At 32.6% G+C, this 23,853-nt stretch overlaps 1 protein-coding gene across 2 annotated transcripts in view; it reads right to left on the minus strand.

Annotated features, from left to right (window-relative positions):
- Positions 1-4,669: 4,669 nt before the first annotated feature.
- The window catches only part of LOC124371725 (probable phosphorylase b kinase regulatory subunit beta), a gene marked incomplete at its 5' end in the record, with an annotated part of 43,170 nt that continues 23,986 nt past the window's right edge, over positions 4,670-23,853 (minus strand). For both annotated transcript variants that reach the window (XM_046830064.1, XM_046830063.1), the window contains 9 exon segments: positions 4,670-4,918; positions 5,014-5,098; positions 7,101-7,208; positions 9,290-9,530; positions 11,987-12,042; positions 13,385-13,466; positions 14,062-14,264; positions 19,993-20,135; positions 21,302-21,434. In XM_046830064.1, coding sequence (XP_046686020.1) covers positions 4,839-4,918; positions 5,014-5,098; positions 7,101-7,208; positions 9,290-9,530; positions 11,987-12,042; positions 13,385-13,466; positions 14,062-14,264; positions 19,993-20,135; positions 21,302-21,434 — 1,131 coding nt within the window.

Raw genomic sequence — 23,853 nt, forward strand, 5'->3', positions numbered from 1 at the left:
AATTGCTGACGAATTTAACAAGTATTTTGCCTCAGTTGGTTCGTGTGATGAGTACTTCACTGAAACCCTCTCCCGCAACCTTGGTAGAGAACCGGTATCGTCTATGATCTTGACCCCTGTCGATGAGGCTGAGATGGCTGGTATTGTGCAAAAAATAAATTAAAAGAAATCTTGTTACAACAGTAGTATGTCCATGTGGCTAGTCAAAAAATGCTCCAAGCGTATCTTGACTCCACTAAAAAAGTGGTAAACTCCTCATTTCTAACTGAAGTTTACCTGGATGATTTGAAAACAGCAAAAGTTGCCCCGACTTTTAAGAAAGAAGATCCTCATCAAACCAAAAATTACCGCACAATCGCAATCTTGCCAATTTTCAGCAAAATCTTTGAAAAGGCATTTTGGAATGAACTACAAAGGTTTCTGGAAAGATTTGACATACTGTGTCCTGAAAAATTCGGCTTCCATAAAAACAAATCAACAATTGATTCGGTTTCAAGTCTTGTGGATATTGTTGTCGATGGTTTTGAGAGACGGGATAAGTTGCTCAGCATATTTCTCGATCTTTCTAAGGCTTTTAACACTGATGCATCAGTTAGCGACATGAAGAATACGGGGTCTACCACACAGGTGGATCTCGTCCTACATAAGGATCTCGTCCAGTGCGTGCAGATCTCAAATGCCATGTCAGGAAAATTGAAAATGGCGTCCCTCATGGATCGATCCATGGGCCAGTGTTTTTTACTATTTACGTTAACAATTTAAACTCATCGGTCCAGAATGGAAAGGTGATTCAATATGCTGACGATACGACTCTCTGCGTTACTGCAAATTCTTTGCAGAAGCTTGAAATTAATTCATTTGTCACAGTGAATTCATGCATCCAATTTTTTCTGAAATCAATTTGAAAACAAACAGCTCAAAATCAAACACAATTGATTTTTGTCTGAGACAGCGTGAAGGTAGTGCACGACCTGCTGTCCTGGTAGATGACAAACTCTTAGAGGAATCTGACTCCATCAAATTCCTAGGGATGTACCTAGATCGAGGTCTGACCTGGGACAATCATGTTGAAAGTGTTTGTTCCAGAGTAACTTCAGGTTTGTATGCTTTGCGGAATCTGGCAAAACACTGTTCTCACGACATCCTGAGAATGGCTTATTTTGCCCTTGCTTATCCGCACCTTGCTTATGGAGTAAGACTCTGTGGCAGCTGTGCAAACTGTGTACGAATCATTTTAAAATTAAAGAGAAGAGAGACGTGCAGGGATGCCTTCAGGGAGCTTGGTTTACTGACCTTGCCTTGCCTCTACATCTTCGAGGTGGCTGTGTTCTGTAAATCAAAGAGCACATTGGCTCAGGGAAAGAACATTCACCAGTATGAGACAAGAGGCAGGGACAACTATCGCAGTCAACCACATCAAACGGTGGCGTCTCATAATTTGCCATCGCAGGTTGGTGTTAGGTTGATTAATAGGCTCTCTGAGGATTTTAAAACATAGGTAGTACCAAAACATTTAAATCTCGTCTTCAATGCCTATTGGTGTCAGTTGCTTTTGACACGGTATGTGAGTTCATGGAAAGCCGCCTGTGAATAGAAAATTAAAATCGAAACACGTTTTAACAGGATCCGATTAGTCATTGCATGTTTGTCTGGATGAGGAACTTTTTGTATGTATAATTGTGTGTGAATGAGTAGATAGGCTAATACATTGGCTAATACAGACTGCTTCTATACAATATTGTACGCTGTTAAAAGGCAATAAAGACTGATTTGATTTGAAAAAGCACTTTATTCAATGTTCGACAGTATGCCCTGTATAGAAACCCGTCAAATCTTGGTCCGAGAATGGTGGGGGACTTCCCCTCATTCGAGTATTTAGTTCATTATACTCACGCTAGGCGAGCTACTGTACAATCAAATGAATTTTACAGGCAAGCAGCACTTCTTGGTCCAGGATGTTACACGCTCTATACAGAGCCTCGTAACTTACGGGTCCGGACCAACACGTTCAAGGCCCGGACCAGCATGAGGCGCGATGACCAACAAGGTACGCACGATTTACGCTCCTGGACCAGCAAGTGCTGAGGTTCTAAACATATATATATATATATATATATACATACATATAATTTCGGAGCAAGTACTTTTTGTGATTCAATGTTTATTGAAATTAAATAAGGCTATTGCCATTTATAAAAATGTAAACTCCTAATAATAAAATTTGTAGCTCTAACAATTTTAATATGCTTATTCTTATAGTTGTTTCTTACAAATAATTTTTCCCTCCTTATTTTAATTTCAATAGAGCGTAAATAATAATATGTGTTGAAAATGACAAATAATGATGAACAGATGTAAGACTCTCAATGCTTATTCCCACTCGCAGATATAAATGAGTTATAAAAACAAATGAAATACAATACTCTTTGAACGGATGATTCTCACCAACCCTAACTCCCATCATCCAACTTCTCGTCTAATTTGACCATGTTAGCATGCTACTACACCTTCACTTGTTTAACTTAGCCAAGGCTCATTATTTTCAGAATTTATCCTTATCAAGGACTGCATTTCTGCTCCACTTGGTCCCAAAGATCTGTAAAAACTTGTTTTTGAAAACAAATGTCTATAAAGGATAATAGGATTTTGGAATTTTGCCAACGTTATATGATGCGAAACGTAGTGTTACTGATTTCTTGTTTCACTGAACGATGGCAAATGTCCGGAAAAATCCTGTTTCCTTCACAATCCTTCCATTGTCAAAAATAACCTTCAAACAAAGAAAACAACGTTACATGTTACAAAATGTGTAACACACTGTTTCAAGGATTGAAATATATCCTCTTAGTCGGGTAAAAGGATAATTAACACATCAGAATTAAAACATGCAGCAACGGACTGTCATTAAAAAGGGAAGAAAAATAATGAAGAAAGAAAAGGCATTATTAAACATACCTGGAAACTGCTTTGAGTCCAGACAGAAAAAATGAACCCAGGCGTTATCACAGCACAAGATGCAAGTCACAAGCACGAGAAATCAAGAACAGTATCAAACGTCACACCAGCGCAGCTGAAAGTTCAATCCTCAAAATGTTGTGTTATACATTTTGTAACATAAACAATGGAAAATGTCTGAAATCCTGTTATCCTTTCAAACCTTCCATTGTCAATAACAACTTTAAACAAAGAAAGGCCTAAACAGGTCTAAGCTGTGTCACTTGAATAGTTTCAACCTTACTTCATTACTGTAGTGATTTTCTGTACGTATCTGGCTCTCGTTCACTGCTGCTAGTGCTGAGTGTTCAAAAGAGTGATATTTGAGTGTACATCTTATTCTTTTGATAATCCAGTCTTTTTTTACATTCGGGCCATTGCGTGTACAGAAAATATTATTTACCGTTATATAACAAGTAATTAAAATCAGAACTTTAGAATTGAAATGGAAATGAACCAAGTATTTAAGAGTGTAGAGGATGCACTTGTTATGCAGTCAGGAGTCCATGGTCAATGTTCTTTAAATTGTATCACAATGTAACCTTTAACCCATTGGACTTGTATCACGGAACGGTTCCGTGACAGCTAGTCTGAGCTCAAAATTTATATCACGGAACCGTTTCGTGACAAATACAGCGCCATCTAAATAATTTTTTTTAAACTCCTTTTTCAACCAAATGTTAGTATAAATTAGACTAATATTGTTGTAACACATAAGAAAAACTGCAATACTACAATTAATTGAAATTTAAATGAATAATAAGTTACTATAAGAATATTAGTGTACTACAAGAGAAAAAAATCAATATTCTTGGAATTTTCAGTATTTAGATATACTTATATTCTAGTATTATTAAAAAATTCCAAAACTTTTTAGTTTGTACAGCATTATTATTTTTAAATTATGACCAAATATATCATTATCTATTTATTATTAAAGCCCATTTCATGTTAATCCAAAAAGATATAAAATATAACCAAATAACTTGAAAAATAAATTTTTTATAAACATATAACAAAACTCTTACGTTTTTAGCATTTTTAATAGGATAACTCCAGTTGAGCTGATAGTAAAAATATGTATAAGCCAATGGGTTAAAGAAGTGATTAAAATTTAGGATAAAATTTAATAAAATTCACGAGTGAAGTAAGTGAACTGCTCATTTTCTTTCTAAAAAAATTCTGTTTTATCTTAATAGTTTACGTTAATAAGAAATTTCTGAAGTGAATTTTAAGCAGACATTATGTTTCAGTACTGATTCTTGAAGATTAAATTTAAAGTTTGTACCAAAAGTTTGAAATTTGGTTAAATCACCGAATAAAACGTGCAACATGTAATAGCTGAGTGTTTGAATTTATAACCTAGTATTTGATACTCTCCAACTGAGTGTTAAGACTCATCATACATTCAACCTGGTTTGAATGGCATCACCAAAAGGCGGGCAATTGAGAGTTCACTTTGAAATGAACATCCCATCTTATTCATTTGACGCTGCCAACTGCATTTAAAATCTTATTTGACCATGTTCAAGCATGGGTATACTGTATATAAATATAATACATAATAGCAAATAAGAATGTCATTTAATCTATATATGCCTTATTTTCATCGAATTAGAGTGTATGTGTCACAATAAATAAAAATAAAACATTTTTTATGAAACTTCTTTTACTATTTAAAACCAGAGTAGTGAACAAGGAGGTACAAATAACAAATAGTTGTAACCAACCGTATACAATCAAAAAATCTCAAAAATATACTATCACATTAACATTGATATATACTATAGTAATGATTTCAACAATAAACTCTGAAGAAAAACAATCATACAGTAGCAAGCTGACTAGGAGATGCGACAATGGTCCTCTTCTTCCACACCTGATGTTGGAGCAAGCTGTCCTCCCTTCAACACGTTGTTCACAACTGCAAGTTATACATAGCATTATTTCTTACAAACTTTATATACATAATTAGTTATCACATAAATGCCAGCTAAAACTGCTATCAGTATAAATTACCTGCTCGTGCAAGGTACCCTGTAGTCACAGAATTGGCAGCAGAAAAGAACACCATCACGTCTCTACAGCCTTCCATCTGGTTGTCCTGTAAAAAGTTCATTCATATATTTTATTATATGTAATATACAGAAAGGTTATCTCTTAAGCCATTTGTGAGAATACTTCCTACATATATCCAGGACAAAAGAATAATAAAGATTTCAGCTAAGTTAGATGAAATTAATCAACCTTTGCCTGAAAACATTTTACTGCGTACTGTGGATGTAGTTTTTGTATAAAAATGACTAATTCCTTTAGATGATTCTTTTTGTGCTGCCCAAAATTAATTTGATTCATGGCCAAACATTACTAAATTCTGTACTATTTTCATTATTTCAAACCAATTTAATTTTCAATATCAAAATTACCTTCATCTTAAAGGAAATACTATGGGTATTTGGATGGCTCCTTCATATGCATGTTTATCTAACTACTGAGCGTACCATACTCTACCTTCTGGAAGCTGTACTTTTCAAGCTTGTCCACCTGGGTTCAGTAATGGAAATAAGAACCTCTTCCATCACTAAATAACCGATCTCCAGAGGCGGGAAATGTCTTATTACTTTCCACACAATCCTCTAATGTAGCATTGGGTGGTACTCAAATGCCTACCATACTATCTTAGAGTAAATTGAAGGTTTACTTCTACTCTGACTGCTTGTTCCTCTCATTATCCTCATCATCATCATCCAAGATCCGCATGGCCCCTCTACCAGCCGAGGTGCAGAGTCTGGAGGACGAAAGTAAAGGGAAGGGTGGCAGTTAAACTACTGGTGGCAGTTAAACTACTGGCTTTCCTGAACACCATTAGGGAACATGGCTGGGGCTCAGACCACCTACCCAGGCCAAAAAGGAGCCAAAAGGCAAAGGAAAAATTTGGTGTTACTGTACTAATTCCATTCAGGTAATCCTTCCGCACACAAAGGTAGCCTCATATTTTATGTGTTATGAGATTTTCCAAAAGTTCTTTGGCTGTGGTTATATTAAAGAATTGTGAACCTGGAGGGGCATGTCAAGGAATTCACTCTTGGATTTAATAAATTGATGTATCATAAGATAATAATTTCATAACCACTAGTGTGTTCTGCTGCCTAACAGCTTCAATTTCTTGCCTATTCTAGGTCTCATATCTAGTTCTAGCTCTTCATTATATTAGTTTATAAAATATTTTTCACCCGACATTTCAAAATATTTACTATTCAATTTAACTACCTAAAAGGTATGGACATTTACATTTACCCAACAGTCTTATATGGGTTATGAACTCATAAAGAGCAAAAATAAAGTGTTTATAAAAACAATTTATAAGAACTACATATACCCATTGTATTTTTCAGTGCCTTAGGTATTTAAGATCAAATTTAGATCAAGTTTGTACAAGAAGCTCTATACATTCCCATAATAATAGGTCTGCATTCTTAATTAACTTACCACAAAATAGGCTACAAATAAGTGAAAAATTCCAGTAGTTATATCGAGCCGCTTAATAAATAAAATTGACAAAGTAAAGAAACCAGAGCAAAATAGATTTAAAGTTGGCTTAAAAAACTGTTTATAAAGTAGAGGAGTTTTTATCAATGAGTTGGGCTGAGTCAGATTTTGTAGTCTAAAAAAAGCTTAATTATGAGTGTATGTTTAACGAAATGTAGTTAAGTGTCACAAAGTTTCTGTGTTTAATTGTTGATAGTTTTTAATCTTTGTTACTCATTGACTATTTTTATAATTGTTTTTTATTTATTTGTGAGGCTATTTATCTATTTTTTATTTACTGACTATTCAAAAACTATTTATTTGTTGTTTATTTATACCATTTGGTGAATAATTATTGAAATTGAAAATTGATAATATAGGTTTTATCAATTTGACGACGATTACATACTGTGAACAATATTTATAGCCTATATATTTGATAAACTTATATTGATCTTGACTTGCCTTTGTATTTCTGTAGACTATCTTGTGGCTGAATAAATATTCTAATCTAAATTGCTTAACTCAAATATAAATATAAAAGACACTTTTTTTACTTATATGAATTGAAATTATACCTTGCAAAACATTTTGAAAGCCTCGGAGACTAGTTCATCGAGGTCCAACTGGTTTCGAAAGGTCAATTCAGGATTGCGGTGGAGAATGGTGGATACTATACACAGCAACTGGAAAATGATACAACAAAGTCGCTTTATTTTTTCATAGGCACTATACAAAAAAAAATATTATAAATTTGTTAGTAAAATGTATAGGTTTGTTTATGAAATATAAATAATAGAAGATTGTATACAGTAAATCTTTACTAAGTAAAATTAAAATAACAATAATGAGATGTAACAATGACAAAAGCATGTTAACAAGTAATTAAATTAATATAACTCATGATAGCTAAATACAAAAAAAGATTTTTTTCTCCATTCATCAGAAAAAAGTGTATAAATTGCTTAAGAATCCTCTGAATTGTTTCACTTGGATAACCACTTTTGAAGAAACAAAATTATGTGATTTGAATGGTTGAATTACACATTTAACCAACTTCACTTGATATATTATTCCTATTAGCCTATCAGCACTAGTAATTATATTACATTTAAATTCAAAACATTTTGATTTAATAAATAAATCAAAATAAATAAACTAATTGTTTGCATTTAATACTTTTCAAAATCAGCCTCCAATGTTTTGATACAATTTTTTACTAATGTGATTGGCTCTTATATTAGGAAACAATCAATCATAATGCATTAAACAACTGCTGAACTAGTTTTAAAATCTGTGAAGTTATAAAGTTTACGTAAAAGAGGTATGTAACATCTCCCAGGTGTGTGGGAGGTCCGGAGATTCTTCATTCAAACATTTACACACAACACACTCTACAAAAATATATCAATTTAAAGATTCTTGGTCATAAGCATATTTTATCTTATTTTTAAATTTTTAAACATTAAACTCATCATCAACTTTTTGTTAATTTAATGAAAAATTATTACATTTCTTAATTTGAATATTGCCTTTACTTGTTTAACTTCAACACCACATTGATTTAGCTCGATTAACACGTTTGCTGCTAATACAAATCTATAAATGTACCGTAGGTGCTATACTATTACACTAATAATACATTATGACAAGTCAAACACACGTACACGAAACAATAATGGCGTAGATTTGTACCAAGCTGATAAAAACTGACAAAGGTTGTTCAGGAAAAGTTACGATGCAGCAACCAACCTCACAGCTGCACTGCTGATCTCAGACTGGCATAGTAATACAATAGACCAAGCAAAGCCGTAACGAACTTTAGTAACAATCAGTGAGGAGCCAATAGGTCCCGTCCGAAGTGAATCTGTTAATATGTTTAAAGATTGATCGTCCCCACACACATGATGTAGTCTTTATTAACAACTTGTATGAGTTCTTACAACAAATATAGTTGTAAGAAGATTGATTTGAAGATGATCAAGATGATTGATTGATTTGTGGAGACTAATTCATTTAACTTATCTTAACTTAACTTATTTATATTATGTGTATAACATTATCATTTTGTAATTTATGTTGTTCTAGTGAATAAATAGATTCATTTCATTTTGAAAATATAGGGCATCAAAATATTGTTTTTTTTCTACATTTAAAGTAATTAGGTTAGGATGAAATAAAAACTTTAATTGAGTTTTCAGACATTATTTAGGGATGCTGTCTTTTGCCAATTTTGTCTAACAGGAAATACAGATCCTAAATACATTTTTGGAAAATTTACGACAAAAACGTTATTTATGGGCAATTTAAAAATAATTTACCTTAGAAGAACATAACAATTCCACACTAAAAATTGGAATTTTTATAGTGTTGGGTCATTTTAGCTAATTTGAAATTAATTTGATTATGGAGACAATATCTGTCCTGTACTCCCCTAAAAACCTTAAGAATTTAGGGCTTCACAATGTTGTTTTAAGTAACTCTTAAACTAATTTGGTTTAAAAAAAGTATAAGGCCTACATAATGGTTTTAAAATATGATGCTTAAATACTGTCTTATTGTATTAGTATTGCTGAAAATTGGATTGCAGTGTAAGAGATTATTTTAACAAATTTATATAAGATAAGCTAACACAAGGTAATTGTGAAGTTTTTAAATTAAGTACTTAAATTAAGATAAATTGAAATAAGAAAGACATGCTTGTCGACAAGGTGAATTGAATGTGAAGAGGTGGTAGTTTACAATATTCTATTGCCACCTAACTGACCTCAACGATGATCTGTCGGTACTCAGGTTGTTGGATGTGATTGAGAATGTCCTCGACAAGCAGTCCAAAGTTAAGCTCCGACCGGGTCATGTTGGTAAGGGTGGGCTGGTGTGGCAGTGTGTGCCCCTGCGTGCGGATTCCTTGTGGTGTGCGTGCTAGGATGTCCCAGACCTGCAGGTAGAACTGGGCTGGCACTCGGCACAAGCAACCCTCCAGCTGACGCCTTTGTAGAGGGCTCAGGCTGCCAACATACCACACTACTCAGTCATATAATCTTAATTTATACACTACATGTTATGGAAATTAGAAGAAAAATGTTTGTCTACAATATATTATAGTCAATTCTGCATAGACACCACTGAAGCACTCATTATTTTGTCAAGAGGTTATTTAGTGCAGGATCTGAAGGTACAGAAAACAAAAATATGATCCAAGAACCTTCTCGAGAAAACAATGTTCAAAATATTATCTTGTAAATTTATTTTCAGGCCATATGTTGTTGTTTTTTAATTCTTTCTTTCAGTGCATTATCATAACCATCCATTGACTATAGAAGGTTCACGAATGACGAAAAGAGAGTGGTCCAGAACTGGAGACCTGACATAAAGTACATTTATGTAACCACAAATCTCCATACACCATCCCTATCCAAGGGCTACATCTCCTGCTCCATAAACAAAAAGATATCTCCAATGAAGCCTTAGAGATGCACCCACCTCAGAAGTTGGTTTATATTATTCATTTCCAATTCTTACCAATTCATACTTTTTTTAGAAAAAATTATAGACTGCTGGGAGAAAATATTTATTAAAGTTGTTCGTTATGGCAAGCCCAATCCTTGCAATTTAAGGAAGGAACAAATTATCGTGGAAGGGGGTGGGGGGAGGGTTTAATCTCATCTTACTTGTACAGTTACTAAGCTCTTAATGAATAAGACATATCCGGGGATAGTGAGGTTAATACATGTTTGGGACATAGTACAGTCAGAGTGTTAAAGAAATCACCTCTTCCATAAAAAGCATCTAAATACCAAGTATCAAGATACCAAGTTTTAGATTTGTAGACCTTCTTTCAAACATCATATACATAGCATTTCAGAATCACAATCCATTGAAACCGTTCAAAGGTGACTGATAATGTATCAAATTTGTGTAATGACATAACATAAATAAATGTTAAAGAAGGATCTTATATTGGTTTCTAATAATCACAACACTGCAAAATCACACACTTTATTAAAAGTAAATTTATTTACTTTTAATAATAACAGTTGTCACGTAAAGTTTTAATATTAATTTGACCTGTGCGTTTTTGATTATAAACATAAATCATTACTTGGAATTATAGTATGGACATTTTTTTAATGTTATTTTGTAATCTTCGTGAATATAATATAGGATACTAGCGGGCCCGGCGCGCTTTGCTGCGCATTTCAATAATTTTTTGCAAAAGTTGCCCGCGGCTTCGCACGCAATTTCCCGTTGAAAACAGTACACTATATTCACTTATTCTTTTTCTATCACATTCTAAACATTGCTGAGATAATTGATAGTCGTTCCATCGTGAGCCTCTTGGGCGTATTATGAAGGTATGTACCATATTCCTGCCTCTATCTAGCTGTTACCCACGGCTTCGCACGCAAATCTTAAGAACCGAAGTCCTTATATTACTTAGTAAATTTTTTTTTTTTACTATAATAAATTTTAGATTAAATTAGTTATATCTCCGATGCCACGATTGAGCTTGCTTTGTTGTCTCGATCGAGAGAATATGTACACACGGAGTTTTGAGAACCATACTTCTGTCAAAAAAAACAACTAAGGTTGATTTTATAACATTCTTTATATTTGTAGCCAACGTAAGATAGTAATTATGATATCTGCATTACTCTTCTGATCAAGCATGAGCATGGTTTATATTAAATAAATATTGCAGTTAAAGGTGAATTTTTACGTCAAATTTGAATTGTATTATCTAGATAGTAAAGTCTATGTTTAACAGTGATTGCAAAAACAGTTTAAACAAAATTTGTCGTTTCTCTTAAGCTTACTCTATGCTTTAAAACTATAAGTGTAATATATGTTTAAAGAACAGCTGATTAAAATTTGAACAGACCTTAAAAAATTTATGTTTGCTGCAATGCATTTCTTATGGGTATTTCTGTAACCAGTGGGGGGAATCCTGAATCGGGAAAGGGATGGGCATAGCTTATAAACCTTCTCCGTGGAAAAATACATATACGTACAAATTTTCATCATGATCGGTCCAATAGTTCACGATTCCATAAAGGACAAACATACAAACATTCATTTTTATATATATAGATTGTATTGATCCATATTCTTGGTTTAAATCTTTTGTAAAACGTGTAGAAAATGTGTAATTTTTGTAATTCCCTATTACAAAATAAATATTTCTGAATTAATAATATAGAACAGTAATAATAAATGGTAAGTAAGAATAAATAAGTTCAAGTAACAGATAAACATATTGGGTCTCATACACTGCAATGAACATGAGTCTAGAAGTAATTTTATAACAGGAATTAATATTTTCAACATCACAAGCGAACTTTGAAATTATTTAAACTGTAATTCATTTGTTCAGATTTACAAATACAGACTTTTGTCTCACAAATTTATTTTTTTAACTTACTTAAATCTTGCTATATGCTAAAGTTATTATGTGCGTACTTACTGTTCATGTTGAGCCCATTCTCGTACTGATAATACTTTGAACAGTAGTTGTCGGACCTGTAAAGTACATCATTTTCAAAATAGGGAAAAAATAACTACTGTATAAAGGGCTGATTTACATAGAGGCTTAAAGCACTACAGCCTAGGAGTTAGTGGAATTCTAGGGGACAATCTTAAAAATAAAATATAGAACAACAAAATAAAGTGATAACATGTATTACAACAAGTAATTGTGGAGTATATGACTGAAAAGGCAAGATCTACTAGTATTATTGCAAAAATTAAAATAGACTCGTTCTGCTGTTTGATAAATTTCCTTCTGATGGCTACAGTGTCTCCTATACACTATGCAATCATCTTACACATCTATATACAAGACCGCCGCATGATTGGTATTGTAAAGTGACCATACAATGGGCTGTGCAATGGCCTAAGCAATCGCAGATAGATTTCCCAAACAAATATTTTTCACACATAATTTCAGTTTTATTTCACATTTTGCAATATTTAGTGTAGTATTGAATGTGCTAATGTTGTTTTAGGAACAGTTGGTTGTAGCTGGCCTATATATTAGTATATGTGGCAAATGAACTTAAAAGAAGAAGATGTGAGGTGATGGGTTAGTTAAAAAGAAAAGAGGGTTTTGCAAATGAATTTAATGAACAGAGATGGATATGTCAACAGGCGCCGCTCATTATATGAATATGAATGAACCATGATGTTTTCATGATTATGTCTCTAACCTGGAAAATTATACTAAAACCAGGACAGCAATCACTATTCATGAAAGACTCTGTGTCACTTCTTAAAAAGTAATATTCATTTAAAACAGAGACAAGTGCTTGTGGTGATGGCACCCGCGTATGTGCAATGTCCAAACTTGGTCTCGCACTTCTGAAGCAGAGTCAAGGTTTTATGTTTTTGTTTACACTAAGACATTTTTCACTTACTTTCTTTAAATATAAATTAAGCACAAATTATAATACTAAGCACAGTATCAATAACATGGATAACACTGGCATTGTTAGCGTGAACAGAGTGGATAAACCACAAGACAATTGAGTGATCGTAGGTTGTTTGTTAACACGGTTTTCAATAACATGTCTCAACTTGAATCCCTCACTCCACGTATATGTCGAAATACCCTGGATTACTGGAGTGCTGAACTGGCGCAGTGCCGGATTAAAGAGGGTCTACTGTACTTGCAATAGTTTAAGAACTAAAAAAGATTTACTATTAATTGGTTCTGCTTCTTCACTTTACCTCTACTAATTACCTCTAGTAATTTTAGTAAATACACACTATCACTCCAAGAGTCTGACTTAAGAGCACCTTCTGTATTTGATCAACTTACGTTACAAAAAAAAAGTACGAGTATATAAAGATTAACAATACTTACCTCATAAGGACTATGGTTTTCCAATGGCTTAGGGTTTTTGTACAACATCTTAAGGCACAGTTTCATTGCTTCCAAAACCCATCTGAAAATCAAGGTGTTGTTACACTCTAAACATACAGAGGCACAAGTTAGAAATAAGATTTGTTTTGACACCTTCAGACTTTCACACATAAAGACAAATACTGAATATAGCAAGACAACAGACATAAAATCAACAAGGATCAGAGAAACATCTTACATTTGGAAAAAGAGGTCAAAATGGTAAATAGTAAATTTTTTTTTAAGTTATTTTTTTTTGTAAATTATACTGTTATAACCAAATAATACCTAAATAACACTGAACACTGAGATATCATAGTCAGCTAACAAGATAAAGAGACTGAATGTTATAATTTCTCGTTAGCTGATGTGATTTAAATTATATTATACACAACGTGACAAGTGTATCAAGCTAAAAAAATTAATATTTAATATTTTTAACTCTTTTGAAAAAAAAATTAATATTTAATATTTTTAACTCTTTTGAAAACCCCCCTCCCATTGATAATCACAATAGCTAGCATGGCTAATGATTTCTTTCTTATAAAGGTAAAATTCCTCCATCAATTTCACAAATTACTACGTCATAAACTTTTGCATTGCAAATTGGCTGTGCTTCTGGACTATTTAGTACTCACCCAACCCTAATCTTGAGGATCCCCTTGAACTTGTCAGGGTTTGTGCCGATGAGACGGCCACAGTACAACACCACCTCCTGCTGCAGTACTGCCTGTATCACGTCGTACGGCTGTATCCGGGAGTAGATCACTGAGCGTATCTCAGCTGGTGTTGGGGGCTTGTCGAACACTGTCTCCTCTCGTCCGATCACTCCAACAGTCAACTGTAATCCATAAAGTTCGATAGCTGTTTGTCTTTTACTATATATTTTGTGTGTTTTATGTCACGATTACACTTGTATCTTCAAGGGTTGAAATATATAACTTTTACTGATATTTATTGTATATTACAATGCAATCTCTTAGTAAAAGTGTATCATATTGAAAAATTAAACATCACACATGAACAACTGGTGATGAAAAATTATAGAATATTTAAAATATTTATGATAACAAAAATGTCTATTGTCTAATTGTTAGATTGGTTTAGAAAAATACAGTTACATTCTCATAATTCAAACTTCATTAATTTCAAATTGCATGTAAACTCATATTTTCCTATCCTACCTGATCTTATTTATTTCTATGTTGTTTAACACTTTCCAAGTGGAGGCTGAGCAACCTCCGGGGTGCCATGCGTGCACAGTCACAACTCAAACTCTGGGCTAGACCCAGGCACACAGTTAGAATGAACTGTGATTGAATTAGAACAGATTTAGTTCCATAATTGACAACCAGTCATCTTGTTTCTTGAAATGTGCTGCTACCTCTTGATATTTTTCAGAACCATTTGAACAGGCTTTCATTGCTAAATAAATAATCGGGAGTGCCGATGGTCGAGTGGTTTAAGTCGTTGGATTTTGGACCTGAGTTAGAGATAGCGCAGGTTCAAATCCTGTCTGTGACCGTTGCACTTTTTATCAGTACCATCAACCTCGTACTGTATCGACTCTCCACCTTATTCTGTTTGATAAGATCCTCGCATAGGCCAGTGGCCCATGAGGACGGACTGAATAAGGCTTTAAAGGAGATCGGTCTCTCCTTTTCTAAAAAAAAAAAGAAAAGAAAATCTAAAATCAGCTTTAATCACGTGCCAGAACAGCTGGCTGCTTGTGGGCCGCATCTACCTCACCATCCACATATTCACATACCCTCTTATTCATTTTTCCTTATTTAAAATGGAAGAAGAAGACAGTAGTTTGAAATCATGAAAACAACAATGAAACTTTGCTTCTGAATTTGAATAATCAAAGATTGCCAGTTTGCTTGATGAAGATATTTTATCTGATTCTACTGATCCAACATATCCTGAACTAGAGTGTTGTACCTCAATATTGGTATTATCAGCACAAGACAAAGCATACTATAGATAACGTTTACTTTATAATTTAGTTATTAAAATAAAAATTAAGTTTTGGGATTATATATATATATATATATATATATATATATATATATATATATATAATATTTATATATATTTAATATATTTATTAATATATTAATATATTTTGGGATTTTATCTAAAAATGTAATACATTTTATATTGTAGCCAGAATCATAAACAACTCAAAACAAAACATTTTTTACTTTTATTAGTTCAAAATATGCCAAAATTCTAATTGTTTACATTTCTTTAATAATGAAATTAGTTTCTTTTAGTGAATTAATATACATATAAATAAAACAAAAATGGTTTTCTTATTAAATGTTACCACCTTCCTTAGATATCAGAGAATCAAAATCAGTAGTCTTCCAGTAATGAAAGTTTTTTTTTTTTTTTTCAGAATAAAAATATGAAGTACACAAATTGACCTCAAAATAAATGCAAGTATAAAAGTGAATTCATAGAGTAAGTATTCTTTAGTGATACTGGTGTTTTGTTTTATTAACTGAGGTTTTGTACAGTAAAATAACAAAGGAATTAAGAATAATGGCCACTACTCTCTCAACAATAAAACCTTGGAAAACAAAGTCAAGCATGATTAACTGCTCAAAAATTTCATTTTCCAGAATAAATCCAACCTTAATTTATTTGATATTTATTTCCTTCTTATACAAATGTATTTTAGTAACATTCCTTGAATTACAAATATAACAGAGCTCAGGGCTGGTGTAAATAATGAAAAGAATAAAATAATAATATGCAAAATTATAATGAAACTACTGTATTTTTTTCTCAACCAATACAGAATATACAATATTTGGAAAAGTATAAAATTTGAAAAATATTACACTTATGCTGAATTGTGATTTTTTGTTTGTGCTTGTTTCTTCTGTGTTTCAGGTACACGTATGGTTTTTGATATATAACCTTTTTTGTCAATATTATTGTCTTTAGTGTGCTCATAGCAATGATTGAATTGCTTATCATTTTGACATGCTAAACTAAATGTTGTAACATTTCACACCTGAAGAAAAGGGCAAATACCAGTTCTTAAAATGCCCTGTTATTGTTTTAAATCAATAATGATGAATTCTAAAGAAAGAAAATGTTTAACAAATCTGATGGAATATTCCATAAGTTATAGGAGCATAGACATTATATCTGCAGACCGATTACACTTTTTGATACTCTACAAATCTATAATAATTTAACTTCATCTCATGAAAGATTGTGGAGTGGTGGCAAAACAGCTAGTGCTGGCCATGAACATTTTACATGTTAACTTAAAAATGCACTTCATTTTATATGTAATTAGTGATAAGAACGTTAAATACTACTGTATATTTTCCACATTAGTATGGCTTTTAATTTTTTTTGTAGACAAACCACTGTAATTCCAACTGTAACATTTTAAACCACTTAACAGTTAAAACCTTTATTGGTTTCATTCGAGAGATATGACAACAAAATGTGATTTGACAATGTAAGTTTCTATAATTTAATTGATTTTAACATTTTCTTTAATATGATCAAAACAAATAATAAAAACAAATTTGAATATTTTAGAGGATTCTTGAATCAGTTATAGGCCATAATTGGAATACCAATAAATGGGGTTTTCACATAAAATATTGTAAATCTCATGGGAGCTCCGCCAATATCTAATACAGAATAAAAAATTAATGTAAATTTAATGACAACTGTAAAATAGACACTCTAGATATATAATTGCATATACCAATAAAATGTGTTAAAAATAACTAATAAAGCTAGATAGATTTGTTGTTAGTATAATAATTTATTCTTAATGTTGTTGAACACATTATTAAGTATTTGTAACACCACACTATTACAACAATGAGTCATGTTTTAAAAAAAATTAGGGTTTTGGTACAAGGCATAACAATACAAGGTTAGTGGTTTCTAAGTATACTAAAATGTGAAATTGTTACTAATGGTATGAGTGACAATAATGATGTAATTAGAAGAAAGCTAACACTCAGTAAAAATAAGAGATGTCCAAAATTACTTTTACTTGGTGTAAACAAAATAATACAAAAATTAAATTGGTTATTTAACCCTTTGCACGCCAACGTACCTATATTACGGCCGTCGGCTACTCAACTGAAAATCGCCAACGGCCGTAATATAGGTACGTTACGTTTTTCGCCTGTAATTTTCTTATAGTTCATCTGATTGCCGTGAAATTTTGACTAATCGATAGTAGATTAGTTGCTTTGAAACCACAAAGTTGTTTATTCCTTTATGAACTGTTTGTTTGGTCGTATTTGAGCTTCGCAGCTGTTGGATTGTTTGGTTGAGAGTGAGGTTACGTTCGTGTTGCTGTGCGTTGTTTACGTTTGTATTTCTCTCATTACTTTTGTTGCTAGGGCATTTTTTATTATGCCCCTTTTATTAGATTTATTGGTACTTTGGGATTATATCGACCACACTCGTACCTTATTGGTACTTTGGAATTATACCGACCACACCCAGACATGAATCGTTATTTGACATTTTGCTTCTACTGATTACTAGATTAGCGTAGAACAATATTTCGTCAGTATAAAACAGTAATTGTCTTATCGCAAACCACTCCCCATCCTCAGACTGAGGTCAAAGTCGAGCGGTCTAGTAGATAACGTGATTGCTGAGTCTCGCCGCCCGTTCAGCTGGTGCGTCTCTTTGTTGTACTTCCGTGTTTTACCCCTACATTTCTCCAAACACCAAAATTCAACAAACACAAACATTACCAAACAAAAACTAAACTCTTTATTGAAAACAAAACACACAAAACTTGTTTTTATTCTTGATCACACTCTGCTACCCAAAATGCGAGTGCCTCCGATCGAAGGTGCTGCCGAACCCGCGCTGATGTCAACGAAAGAAAAACATCCCTCGAGATAGTACCTATCAGTAAAATATCAAATTCTAGAGGGGCTGATCAGAAATATAAATTGAATTTTAATGGAAAGGCAATTATGTACCGTGCAAAAAACTTAAATAATCATGCCACGCGGCCTGCCGTAATCGGGATTCTCGAGAAAGATAAGATAACAGCGACAACAATACCGATCACAATACCTGGAAATGCTTGTTGATTGATGGAATGTTAGTTCTGTTACTCAACTATATCGTTTTATAACGTTCTAAGCTTATTGAAAAAAGTTTAAGCGTTGGGAGCCGGAATCTGACCCCATTAACAATAATTGATAATCGTTGTAAGTTTGTAATTTTGTAATTAAAGAGTTGTTTTTTCGTTGTATCATGTTTGTGTCTATAAATTTATATTTTTGTGTTCTTCATACTGCTTTGGTCAGTATAATCCCAAAGTACCGATTTATTTTAGTATAGTGCAAATATTGATTTGTGAATATAGTGTAACATTACATACAACGTCCATGCAACTTACAAAAACTGTGCCCGTGTCACATTTATTGAAGAAAATCACAACTGGACTTCTATATAAAATAGGCTTTTGAAATTTTGTAATTAGGTTAAGGGGTAGATATAGTTGACTAGGATATAACAGGAAATCAGCAAAAATATTTTTTGAAACTACTTATTTGTGCTAAAAAAAACTTTTTTGAAAATTTTAATTTTTTTTTCTGAATTTTTTATTTTTTTAATAAGTTTAAATTACTTTTATGCAACTACAATTTACCAACTGAACAAAAGCTTTTCATAAGCAAAATAATGGTAAAGAAATCATCAATATCTGTTCAAAAATTAAAAAGTTATGATACATTTTGTGAAAACTTGCAAAACTGCTGAAAATGCCCTTGGCGTTTCTGGGTAGTACTTTTGGAAAATAGGCTGGCGTGCAAAGGGTTAAGATATCTTCATTAACCCCCTTAACCTTTTATTAGCCTTTATACAAAATAGCGTCAACTCTCGATGTCCTTATAGTGTATTAATCAAAAACCGTTACCTTTGACAATTAAAAAATATTGATATAAACTGATCCCAACTGTTTTGCTAATAATTTTATTTTACTGGAAAACAAAACATCTACTAATATGGGATATGTACTTGTACATCTGTAAGTGTTACCGACGCATGGCTTATTTGTTTATAAATAAAATTCTGCAAGAACATAGTGGTTGTGCTGCAATGCAAAAGCACAAGTCATTGCATAAAAATAACTTGTGCTTTACTTCCTCATCATTTGTTGCCAAGTTAGTGTAAGGCTTGAGTTGGTTAAGCTTTTTGGAATCTGTTAAGCCCAAACTAAATGTTAAGGGGCTCCATTAAAAAAATGTATTTCAAACTATTTAGACACTTCTACTCTATAAATCACTAAATTTATATATTTCCGATTTAAAAATTTTGATCATACAACACCCATTTCCTGCAGCACAAGAACCATGAGAGGGAGAGGAGAAGAGGAGAGACGTCCGTTGGTGTAAGAAGATTGTATCACAAACAAAAAGTTTTCAAGAAGTTGTCACCCTGAAAAAGTTGAGATTTTTATAGGAGCTACTATATATACTATACATACAATGCAAATCAACGTTTTTTCAAATGAAGAGCACTACTACAGATTACAAAGCCTGATTACTAACCTCCTTGCCATTGACCAGCACTGTGGTGATGAAGGGACTGATGCTGTCCACTGTGTGATGTAGGAGACTGCTACAGTATCGCACAGCCACCCAATAATGCAGACACCCTGCTGTATGGTACAGTGACTTAAGGTGCTCCTCCACTGTAACACAACACCAAGGTACAGGGCATGTTGAAAAGTTACGTATCATTTTGGTAAAAGACATATTTGTAAAACACTTAAAAACTGTATTTATTGACAAAAGTAAGGATGGATCGATACAAAACAAGATTGTGATCTTGCTTCTTGATGCTGAATTCAATACTGGTATTTGGCTGAGCGTTAGCAAAGCTGAGCACTAGCGAATATTTTGAAATTGGCCTTGTGGCCAACGAGAAAATCACAGAATTAAGTAGCGTGTTTCTGGTTCAATATAATCAACTTCAGCAACATCTTTATTTACCAAACTGCCACCAGAATCCCCTGATTCATCACATCATAATGTTGTTAATATATTGAGTCCACAACTCGATTACCATCATTCTCAGGTACGTTACAAACTGATAAACACCTAACTCACAATATCTCATCCGGACAAATCTAAACGTGATATAAAGTACTTATTATTGAGACAAAACTGGAACTCATAATTATAAATACTAATCCAAATTTCAATTGAACTTTGTACAAATTGTCAAAATTTCATTTAGCATTAAAAATAAAACCTCTCTCTCATTTACTTTAATTAGGAGAAACAGACAAACTTCTGCTTTATAACTGCCATCAGTAAACGAACAGTCCTGATCCTTGATCTAAGTTACTCTAGTAATAAAAGCTCCTCAAACAAGTTAGACAAACAAACCTAAAAGAGTATGTGCAAGAATATATTACTTCCACTATGTCCTACAAGAATTTTATAAATAGAAAAATGTGTCTCACTTAAAAAAAAATTAGCTGCAAATAAAAGTACAAAAGTAAATACATCAGTAAAAAAATAAAAAAAGGTCAGATTTCCTTCACCTTACTAGAAAAACAAAACCCTTCCCTAACTTAAACAAAGAATGCTTTAATGTATTAAAAACTGAAACAGTTAAGCAAATTACATCAATATTACTCTATGCAATGAAATTAAACAATTCACAGCATAAGTAATTATCAGTTTTTTAAAGACATGTATTTATGAACCACAAGTACAAACAAATATAACCTTTGGACATAGTTATTAGCACGAGAAAAATTATCTAAATCAATTATTTTAGAACATTTAAGTAATTGACATACCTTAATAACTATAATAGGATATTTGAGATAATCTTATCTTAACATACCTGTTGCACCATTGAACTCATACTCTGGTCCTTCCCGTTTGAGCAGGACTCCATACAGCTGGCACTTGGCATGAAGTCCAGTGGCATTCCTGATGGCATCTAACACCTCATACAGGGGTTTGGTTTCGTAATTCTAGAAATTACAAAAGAAATGCTTCATGTTATACCAATTAATAAGGCTCATTCCTTATAAAGATTTTGGTGTATCATTACTAACCATAGTCTTAGTTATTGAATTTACTTTATTTAATCTTGAATCTTTTAAAGATTCAGAGCACAATATAGATATTAATGTATTTTAACACAGGTAAAAGGCTCTGGCCTTCCTGGATAGGGTATTACGGGAGACCATTTTTCAGTCATATTTGTAAATGAATGAAGAGGGTTGCCAAGTCTCTTCCTCATTGACAATCAAGAGGAACAAGAAGTGAAACATAACATGTTTTGAAACAATAGCTGGAGACTGATCCAGATTTTCTGTCAGAGGCTGGTCATTACTGGTGATGAGTCAAGATGCTATGGTTATGACCCAGAAACAAAGCGACAGTCAAGTCAATGAAAGACATCATTACCTCAGCCAAACATAAATTTGTTATCAAACATTAAAGCCATGCTGATTTGCTTTTTTTATGCTAAAAGTGTAGTTTATTTGGAATTCGTTCCCTCACGTCAGACTGCCAATCAAACCTTATATTTGAAAATTTTAAGAAGTGTGCGACAGTGTTCGGCAAAAACAACACAAATTTTGGCATGCAGGAGTTGGTTCTTCCACCATGACAACGTATTTGCACATATAGCCTATAGACAATTTTGATGCCCCGTGCACCTTACTTGTCTGATATGGCCCAGTGTGATTTTTTATTAATTCCACACATAAAAAGGGGCACGAAAGGACAAGATTTGATACCATTGAAGAGGTAAAGAACAAAACGAGAGAGAAGCTGTCGGCCATTTCTAAAGATGATTACAAAAAATGTTTCAAACAGTGGAAGCACCGGTGTGACAAAAATGTACAAGGCGTGATTTTTTAGTAAGTGCTGTTTTGAAGTTCTCACGCTTACACACTGTCTACCTACTGTTAGCATACCACATAAGCAATCACTCAATCATTGAAGGAAGAGCTCTTCTTATTGGAATGCACTATTTTCTAATAATTGATGAAAGAAAATTCACAATTATCCAATAATTTTATTTCTATACACAAGGCCTTTCAACATCAAAGATTCCATCGTCAGGTGTGAAACAACAATTTGAATAATATAAATATTTAACACTTCAAATTAATTATCAGCTGAGTAAAGTACAAGATTTGTTTAATTTAAAGTAAAATAAAATAAATATTAATATATGTATAAAAGTTTGGGTCTTTTATATGTATTATAACTAATAAAAAATCTTTCATCAATTATTAGAAAATAATCACTCACTCGTTTTTACATCTGTTAATGCATATTTAAATCCCCTGGTCAATTGAGAATCCCACTAAAATGTTAAGTACGTACTGTTATTTCTTTTCTGGGCGCTAAAGGCATATAAGCAGTTGAAATTCACCATCAGAATTGTGAAGTGTATGGACAAAACATTATGAGCAATGAAATGGCATTCAACTGGGTAAGAGCTTTAAAAGATGATTGAATGAATGTTCATGGTGAAAAACAGAGTGGGTTTCTCAATGATCACTAATGATAAAGTGAAAATGAAGACAATGCCTTCATTGTGAAAGGGGTTTCCTTAATTTTCAAGTACTGTAGTTCTCTCTATGATATTTTAATTTCAATCTTTAAACTGTTGAGAATCATGTTTTACTGTATGACAATGTTGGTCCACATGCAGCAAAATAAAGCCAACATCTCACCACAGATATTTACTAAGGCCAATTTTATAATCTCCCAAACAGCTCTAATTTAGCCCTTTGTTTTCTCATCAGAAGAGGCATCTTTAAGGTCAGTGCTAATGATACAATAGCGTCAAATAGATTGTATTACAGTTGCTGTTAAATTAGCTGGCAATCTTCTATGAGAAACAGTACACAAAAGATAGTTTTAAGATATGTACTTAATATTGATGGAAATTGTGTAGAACAGTAAATTAAAGTGTGGACAATAATATAAAAATAACATTGTAACAAAAATTTACTTGATTTTTTTAAAGTTATTTTCTAAATCACTCAGCTTAGCGATTCCTCAGCTCCTCATTGGAATGATTCATGACAAGTTGGTGCAACATCATAAATTCGTACATAGGGTATGTTTAACTTCATTTAAAAAAAGGATTTGTTAAGATGAACTTTTTTAACTGATTTTCTTTTAATGAGATAACCCCTTTGTATCAATTTAATGGAAACTTATAATGATACCACTCTTGGTGATGAAGTAATAAAGAATATTATCTATAAAAAGTATATAAGAATTAATTTCAAAGTATTTCCTATTTTATTACATTATTGCAGCTAAGCTCATTACATTTTGCTTAGTTTTCAATTCTTTCATCAAGAATACGTCCATTCTATTACAGTCAAGTGTTACAAATTCCTCCACATCACATAATGACTG

This window comes from Homalodisca vitripennis, unplaced genomic scaffold (assembly GCF_021130785.1).
Source record: "Homalodisca vitripennis isolate AUS2020 unplaced genomic scaffold, UT_GWSS_2.1 ScUCBcl_1891;HRSCAF=6081, whole genome shotgun sequence".
In the NCBI taxonomy this organism is placed as follows: domain Eukaryota; kingdom Metazoa; phylum Arthropoda; class Insecta; order Hemiptera; family Cicadellidae; genus Homalodisca; species Homalodisca vitripennis.